Genomic DNA, 8,867 nt, shown 5'->3' with positions numbered 1-8,867 from the left:
GCAACCTTTCAGAAGCGGTGTGCCGAGTCTTCATTTATTCACTCTAATTTAAGGTTTTGCGTGCCAGTAATACATTTTAACGTTTTTAGAAGGTCTCTTTCTCTAAGTCTATAATATATAACTAAACTAGTGTTGTATGTAAAGTAAACAAGGTTTTTAAAATGTTTAAGAAGCTTCATTTAAAATTTAATTAAAATGCAGAGCCCCCGGACTGCTGGCCAGGACCCGGGCAGCGTGAGTGCCACTGAAAGTCAGCTATAGGTTGCCTACCCCTGCTCTAGATCATAATGTTTAACATTATAAATTATATCATTTATCATATTCATGTATCATTGGAGTGTCTCTCTCTTAGGGAGCAGCTGGTGCACAAAGTGCAGGTAAATTTTCAAACATGAGTAGGAATCAGGTCTTATTTCTCTCGTTATATATGTCATGGGCAGAGCTGGGCAAATAACTGATTTTTTGGTTTGGTGGCAGTTCCATTTTTTTTTAAAATCATGTTGAATTGACCCAAAAACAATTTTTTGATACTTTTGGCAAATTGAGAGGTTAAAAAAATCATTTAGCCTCAGACAAAACATTTCACTTTGATTTTGAGGATTTTTATAAAACTTTTAAAAAATACAGTTGAAGGAAATTTTGTAACAAAAAGCTATTTTGAATTTAAAAAAATAAGTATTTTGTTTTGAAAATGTCAAAACAAAATGTTTTGACTTGTTTGAAGTTTGTTGGCTTTGTTTTCAAAATGAAAACTTCAGTGAAACTAACACAAACTGGTGATATTACCTCACCCACCTTGTCTCACAAATTATTGAAATATTTCAGTGACACTAAATCAGTCTTTGCAGAGAAACAGTTTCAGTCAGAAAATGTCACCCAGCTGTGAAGCAAGCAGCCTCATGCATAATAACACACTGAAATGTTGCAGCGGGGAGGGACAATGTACCCGTCCTGGGTGAAATCTTGGCCTCTTGTAGCTAACTGCAAAATTCCATTGACATCAATGGCTGGTATTTCATCCCCTGACTGAGCATCATACGATTAGACCAGTGCAAAGTGTATGCAGCTCAACTCCTATTTGCTAGCCGATGGCCACTTGTAGAACTATCTCCATAGCCATCAGCAGCATCTCTGAACAGGGTTCCCTAGGTTCTTCCTAAAACCCAAGTGACACTTTACACATAGAGCTGATTCAGCACAGAGGTGGAGGGCATTGGCTTAAATAAAGAATCAGTTTAAATCCTACCATATGCTTACTCTTTTCCTTCCAAATATAATCGGAGCCCTGCCCAGGCTCCTTAGGAACCCAGAGGAGTGAAGCATGAAGTAGCTCAGGTCTTTATAGTCTCCCCATGGCTCTGTTTGCATTTTAGGTATTGTCATCCCTATGGGCTGAAAATAAAAGAATCAATTTTCAATGACTGAAATGGGTTTTCTTTGGACAGGTGCCTTCCACCTGCTACTGCCTGCAGTGCTCTTCAGCATTTGAGAAGCTGCTGTCCTGTCATTCTGAAAAATCAAAAAAACAAAAAACCAACAGCCATGTTTCTGATTGACCCTGCAATGCTGTTATTCTTTCTGCTACTGCAGAGGCCAAGTTAGTAAGTTTGCTAAGAAATGTTTCCATGGAATCATGCTGACACCAGCGGCGATATCTTGATAAAGAAAGGAGCAAATCTTCCATTGCCATGTTGGCTCCTTGAGGACAAAGGACACCAGCATTTGCCAAACTGAAAAAGATAAAATCAGGAGAGGAATAAATGATGTTTTCAAGATTCTATAAGTTCTACAGACAATAAATAGCACCCCTTGTAAGCGTTAACACACTGGACTCCCTTTCTGTACAGTGGCCTGCGTCCAGCCTTGCTTAAGCTCATGTGTCAAATCTTCGTATAGAGACACACCCATAAATAGGAACAGGGCAAGGGAATTTGCTATCTACCACCTGACATGTGTCAGTGTAAGGGTCAAAGAGCACCATGTTGGGGACAGCCATGTTCCCCTTCCTCTGTCCCAGGAGATAAATTTGGCCATTCGCGGTGCTGCATCCCATGAAGAATTTCTGAGTCAGGCACTCTTCATCCACTTGGGTCCATTCATCTGTGTCCATATCAAAGCGAAAGGCTGCACCTCCTATGGTGTAGAGCGCTCCATTCAGAGCTGTAACACAGAGGTCATACCTAGGGAGAAGGAAAACTGGTGATCTCACCAGGACACAAAGAGAAAGGTCAGCACCCCCAGCATGCATCCAGTTTCCTCTACACTGAAAACCATTCAACAAATTGTATAGTTGCTGAGAATAACTCAGTTTGATGATGGTGAGTGAAGATGTCAGACCCTCTCTGCAATATTCTTACTAATCAACTCTCTGCTTTACTTGCATCAGAAGTTAACTGAAATGTTGCTACTCTTTAGCTTTCAATAACAACCATCCACTTCAGGGAAAAATCACCTCCTTTAAATATCAGAGGTCAGACATGCGTCTGGCAAAGTGAGTATTCACCCACTAAAGCTTATGTTCCAATACGTCTGTCAGTCTATAAGGTGCCACAGGACTCTGTCGCTTTTTACAGATCCAGACTAACACAGCTACCCCTCTGACACTTGACTCCTTCAAATAGTTATTAATCTTTCCCAGGACACTGTCAGGTAGTTTAGGGCCTGGGATTTAATATCAATTGCCTATCTTTTCTTCTTTAATTCAATGAATACTGCTTTATTTTGCATTTAAATATCCCCCTGCAGCCCCAAACAAGAGGAAATGCTAGGGCAAGAGCATTAGATAGTGAAACTGACTAGAAACTGAGCAGTCTAGTGTCACTGTCCAAGTCCAGTGAAAGTAAAAAAGTAAACAATAGAAATTACACCAGCCTTTGGTGATCATATTTTAAAGTGTGGTGATTGTTCAAAACAGCAACTTGGGCATGTTTTTACAATCTTTCTCAACAGATCTGCTCTGGGAATGAAATTCACTTGTGCAGAGGACAGCATAAGACCTTCACACCAGTGCATCAGCTTTGTGCTGGCCCTTCACAGGGGTAAATTTCAACCTTTGTCATCAGATTAAAGGGCCACCTAAGCATAGAGAAAAAACTGCCTTTGTGATACCCTAGGGGGTGTTTCAGTTCTGCAGAACACCTTTCAGGCTCATGAATGCATCAAGGACATTTCGGAGGGTAGCAAATAGTCTAACCCAAGTTTTGATAATTGAAGACATACTAACATACCTAGATGACTTCATTTGTTCCCACAAAACATGGAAGGAACATCTGGTAGGAATGGAAAGGATCCTAAAGCTTTGTAAGGAGTCAAGGTTTAAATTTTTGGGAAACAAACATCAGTTTACAAGGAGTCACATCACCTTCCCAGGACATATAGTCAGTGAGGAGCCCCCACCTTGGAAACTAAATGTTACAAAAGACTGAGAGGTTGCAACAAAGCAGGAAAAGGTGGTTCAACCATTTTTAGTCCTCTGTGGATTCTACAAAGATTTGTACAAAATTTTGCAGCATGGGCTGCAGCACCATTATACTAGCTAATTAAGAACAGCTTCGCCTGGACCGAGCAACACCAAACACCAACATCTGAGTCACTGAAAGAAGGACTTCTAAACCATGCTGTGCTTAATTTCTCAGATCCATCACATCCATTCCTTGTAACCTGTGATGCCTCAAAGTTTGCTGTGGGATTTGCACTTAAACAAATTGATGAGCTCGGTAGGTACAGACTGGTGGATTTTGGAGGTCACAAATTAAATGAGAGAGAAATCAAGGATTTGGCTATAGAACTGGAGTGTCTAGTGTGGAGGCCTTCAAGGCCTATCTTCCATGCTCAGAATTCACAGTGAGCACAGGGCACAGTGCCCTGCAGTGGCTCTGATGAGGGACATTTTCAGCAACAAGCCAGGAGTCCAAGTCACTGGCAATTATTAAAATGGACTATCAATTATTCTCCTTATTTCATTTAGTAGGCCTTTGCAGGAACTTAGCATTACTAAGGCGAAGCTGGGAGGGAGGGGTTAAGACAATCACCAGAAGTTAGCCTGACTCTGTCCTCCCTAATACGCAAGGATAAGTATCTGTAAAAAAAAAAAAAAAAAAAAAAAAAAGGAAGTCTGAATATATTTTAAAACTGTCATTATGGGAAAATTTAGCTGCCAGCCTAACAGCTCCAAACTGCTTGTTTAACCGTTTTTTTTCTTAGTAACATGTTTTTGTAACACCTGCTTTTTGCTCAACTGTTGATTTTGTTTGGTCAGCTATGTAACACTTTTGATTAACATATCCTTGTAACTTTCTACGTATAAAAAAAAATTCAGGGTCTGAGACAGGCGGATTGCTTTGTGAACACACTAAAAAAAATCTCCAGCAGCAGACGGAAGGCTGGCCACCAAAACTCTGCTGTTAAAATACTCAAAAACTGCTCCAGACTTGTGGGATAATGCTGTAACCTACTGTGTTTGTATCCCCTTAAGATTAAACAAAGCAAAAGCTTTAAGTAAAGGCATTCCTGTAAAAGTGCTGAAGACTAAAATAAAAGTAAAAGACTTTAAGTAAAAGCACTTAACTTTGGCCTTGTCTACACTATGTGGCGAGATGGATCTAAGTTACGCAACTTCAGCTACGTGAATAACGTTGCTGAAGTCGACGTACTTAGATCTACTTACTGCAGGGTCCACACTATGTGATGTTGACTAGACATGCTCTTCTGTCAACTCCCCTTGTGCTTCTCATTCAGGTGGAGTACAGGAGTTGACAGGAGAGCGACCTGTGATCGATTTAGTGGGTCTTCACTAGACACGTTAAATCGACCACCGATGCATCGATCACTCCGTGTCGATCCACCAGTAAGTGTTGAAAAGCCCTTTGTATGATTTATGCCAACCCTCTAGCAGACAAACATGCTGCGTCTTCATTAATTTATTTCCTAATATCGCCTCGCAAAAAGTAATCACCAAAAGCTTTGTATTTAAAAATCCCTAGGTAACAGCTCCTTATGAAGCACCAGCCAGAAGGATGCCTGTGCAGATGGATTCACAAACTGTCTGAATACTCTCACAGTTCACCATAAACCTGGAAAGCAAAAAATGGTTGCAGATGTGCTCAGCTGGGTGAGGGCAATTAGAATAGACTCTGCCTGCTCTTGCGAGGACATTTGACAAGAACAGCTTAAGGACTCTGAGTCATGTTTGGTGCCGAAAGATCTATCAAAGGACACACAGATTAGCACAGTCCAAGAATGATTATCCATTGATATGGCTACCAACTTGCTGATGTCTGAAGATGACAGGATTATCTTGTGATGTGATTTTCATCTTGGCATTGTCCCTTTTATATTGATTCTGATTCACACTAATTTGAGAGCCAGACAACAATGGCTGGGGGGCTGAGCTGGAACTTCTACTACTGATGTGTTTATTTCTAAAGAGAGAAGTAAATAAACCCTCAGAAAACTGCATGCACTGTTCTAGGCAGAAGCAGATGGGTCTGACTCATGCCCCCTCTTTCCTGCTCCCTCCACACATTTGTTTGTAACACTCGCTTGGTGCATCTAGAGTTAAATTAAGTGTACGCTCTTTAGGGCAGAGGTTGCCTCTTACTATAGGTTTGAGCTGCACCCTGCACATTGAGGCTTGATCTGAGTGCAGCCTCTGCTGTCACTGAAACTGAAACTTATAAATATAATCACTCAATAATACCTATTTCTTATATATCACTTTTTATCTGCAACTGCTTTACAAGGAGGTCAGAATAGTATGAACAATAATAAATTTAATTTTGTCTTTTTAAAAGAGGAACAATTGTGACCCTAGAAAATAGGGGCCAATCTAAATGGTGCTAGGGAACCTATCCTGGACATCACCTTATCCCTTCAAGCGATGGAACAGCTTGAAGAGATACAGGTTACAAACAGAAACCAGCATGATCAGATGGATCATACTAGACCAACCAGAGGTGAAATTCGGCTCTACTGAAGTCGGTAGGAGTTTTGCCATTGACGTCAATGAAATCCCCGTGAAATCTTTTTCAGGGAGTCACATTCCAGAGCAGAGTTCCTCACCTGGGAAGTGGTGAGAAGGAGATAACATCCCAAATATCCTTTTCCATGTCCAGTCTCTGCACTCCACCATACACATCTCCCTTTTCATCCAGGCCACAGACCACATAAAGCCTGGTCCCCACACTGACTGCACCTGCTCTCTCCACAGGCTGAACCATGGGGCTCATGTTTTGCCATTGCGAGTCCATTAATGCCAGGCGCTCCACATCTGGGATTATGCCCTCATCTGTGCTCCCTCCAAGCACGTACAGATAGAGCCCAGCCCCTACAGCACAATGACTGTTGCGAGACTGCTTCATAGCAGGCCCTTCCAGCCAGTTGTTCTCCCAGCAATTATAAATCAACACCCAGTCCACGCTGTACCACACAAACTCATCTCGGAAATAACCTCCTGTCACAAAAAGGAAGTTCCCTGGGGAGAGAATGGAAAGAAGTGTCAGGCAGAGGCATCTCTCAGCCGTCCTCATGCACATCCTGCTGCCCACTTCCCCTCAAGCTATTTGCACATTTAGGTTTCCTTCCTGCAGCCTGATGTATGGAGTCCCTTGCACCTGAGCAAGTTCTCCTTGGAATCCATGGGGCTCCAGGTATGTATGAGGTCTGCCTGTTTAGATCAGAGTGCAGGACAGGAGTCTTAAATCTCTCCTTCAGCTTCTAATATGAATGAGTGATGAACAGTTTGCTGCAAATATTTGACACTCAGTATTTGAAATTTAGCTGCATTGCCTGCATTGTGATTGGTCATGTAAGTCAGATGGCCTTGTTTCTCTTCTCTGATAGGAGGAAGCTAACTTTTAAAATAAGGTTCTATAGAGAACTAAGCTTAAAGTGTGCATTCCACAAGTATTCCTCCAATTATAACTTGATCACCCCAAAGCCATCACAAAATGGCTGCAAAGATAGACAGAGCTAATCTGCCCTTTAATTTGCACTAAATGTCATACCAGTTTACAACATTTGTTTCAGTATTTGCTCAGATGTGTCAGACTAACAGAATATAGCAAGCCTCCTGTAAGAGTAATGCACTCAGTGTAACAGAGTCAGGTCTGTGCAGTTAATTCTGAAGATCATCACTGTGACAGAGAGGGCTCGGGCCCTAAGAAGGGAGCCATACAATAGAGTTACTCTGCACAACTGATGTAAGTGAGAGTAGAGTCAGAGCTTTAATGTTTATGCCGCATGGTCATCAAATTCAGAAAGAATGAATATTTCCTTTTTTCAGTCAAGTCCCCATACAAACCCCTTACAGTCCAACCACAAGGACTAACAGGTCTTTGAACCAAAGACAACTTTAGGTCTGAGTTAAGTCACTAACAGCACTGATGGTTTAATGGGGGTGGGGGTGGGGGGGAGAATCTGAGCCCATGGCAATCAAGACTTTAACCCCTGACTTCCTCTGAGTTTGCCCAGTTCTTGCTAGGAGCCACCTGCATTATTTGTTGCAAAGAGTTTTGAGTATACATGCATCTCAGGGAGAGTTACCTACTGCTGCCACTGCATACTGGATGAGGTTCCTGCGCTGCAGTGGGGAGCAAAGATGCCAGGTGCCAGATTTAGGTTGAAATTGAAACAATTCTTGCTCTTCCTTATCATGCTTCCCTCCCAGAACATATAGAGTCTCATAGCTCCTGCTGGTGCAATGAGACAGCTCCACGTTCCTCCAGCTGAGCGGAGGGCAGCTGTCTAACTTCTTTAGCAGCCTGGCAGAGGTATCCTTCTCTCCAGGGCATCTGCTTCGTTTCACCAAGGTATCGAGGAAGGAAAGACTCAGAAAGGTTACCCTGACCTGCCCGACCAAGTCCAAGAAGGCATCCTCCCTAGATGCTGGGTCCTGCATTATCCATTTCATAACAGTATCAAAAATGACATCCTCTCGGGGAACAAAGAGGTCATCGTTTTGCAGGAGCTGCAGCAAAATTTCTTTGGGAAGCTTCTTAAATTCTTCCTGAGAAGTCACTTCCGTCCAGTGTGTGAGAGCCACGCTGAGAGCTGATGCATGAAGCTCTGGACAGGCAAAGCATTGGGCATAGGCCATCAGGCTCAGACAGTTGGAAACATGCAGCTCCCTCTCCAGGAACTTCTCACACATCCTTTTCACTCTCTCAAACTGGAGGAAGTCAGCTGTTTCCAGCAGGCGGGTGACATTGTGCAGAGTTATGAGCACCTTGGCTGTGCGAGTGAACTCAAGAAGCACTTGGAAAGTCTCTGCATCTACTCCTCTGATCACTATGTGGTGTTCGGAGCTCTCTCTAGTGCCCCCAAAAAACATGGCCTCAAAATAGCGACTGTGGAGAGATAGTGCACCACGATTGACCTGGAAAAGTCTCTGCCCAATCTCAAGAATGGTGTCAGTAACTGGTTCTGCCTGAAGTCTCAGCCCTTCTGGTTCCTGCGCACAGTCCATGTTAGTTGTCAGCTGGAGGAGTTAAAATTAACTCAGCCCTTCAGCACCCTTTGCCCATGTGAGGCATCTGGAACTGTGACTTTAATAAATATGGGATATGCCAGGCTTGTCCTAAAAATAGACCATGCTTCCTACACTCCTGTCTGGCTCCACTCTCACTAAGTTTATTCTGCCACCACTTCACTTCTCTCAGACCCCTCAGCAGCTGCTGCAGTAAGGCTGTAAATCAATACTGAGGTTTTGTGGCTAGTTTATAAACATTAAGAGTAAGGGGTAATAAGCCTCTCTGAAGGGGCTCATGGATTTCAGAAGCCTAATGGTGAGTGACTGAATGGAAAAAAACCCTGCACACCCTAGACAAATTCCATAAATTAATAAGAAATAAATACTTGGCAGTTATACA

At 42.6% G+C, this 8,867-nt stretch overlaps 1 protein-coding gene across 1 annotated transcript; it reads right to left on the bottom strand.

Moving 5' to 3' along the window:
• Window positions 1-27: 27 nt before the first annotated feature.
• Window positions 28-8,615, bottom strand: LOC116822587 (kelch-like protein 23). The gene is made up of 4 exons (XM_075070811.1): window positions 7,543-8,615; window positions 6,061-6,472; window positions 1,946-2,180; window positions 28-1,730 (listed from the first exon to the last, which is right to left on the bottom strand). Exons 1-4 carry the CDS (start codon window positions 8,462-8,464, stop codon window positions 1,632-1,634), a joined length of 1,668 nt encoding a protein of 555 aa, XP_074926912.1. The 5' UTR covers window positions 8,465-8,615; the 3' UTR covers window positions 28-1,631.
• Window positions 8,616-8,867: the final 252 nt, after the last annotated feature.

The sequence above is a fragment of the Chelonoidis abingdonii genome, chromosome 11 (assembly GCF_003597395.2).
Source record: "Chelonoidis abingdonii isolate Lonesome George chromosome 11, CheloAbing_2.0, whole genome shotgun sequence".
Classification (NCBI taxonomy): domain Eukaryota; kingdom Metazoa; phylum Chordata; order Testudines; family Testudinidae; genus Chelonoidis; species Chelonoidis abingdonii.
The sequence above is the reverse complement of the archived record's forward strand: the minus strand, read 5'-3'. Positions and strand labels throughout refer to the sequence as shown.

What these genes read in the sequence shown, in the direction of transcription:
- LOC116822587 (XM_075070811.1), bottom strand. Translation starts at nt 8,464, where the DNA reads ATGGACTGTGCGCAGGAACCAGAAGGGCTGAGACTTCAGGCAGAACCA. An exon ending in GTATGCAGTGGCAGCAGTAG is followed by an intron (nt 6,473 to 7,542) that starts GTAACTCTCCCT and finishes TTCTCTCCCCAG; the next exon opens with GGAACTTCCTTTTTGTGACA. An exon ending in TCCTTCTCACCACTTCCCAG is followed by an intron (nt 2,181 to 6,060) that starts GTGAGGAACTCT and finishes CCTTCTCCCTAG; the next exon opens with GTATGACCTCTGTGTTACAG.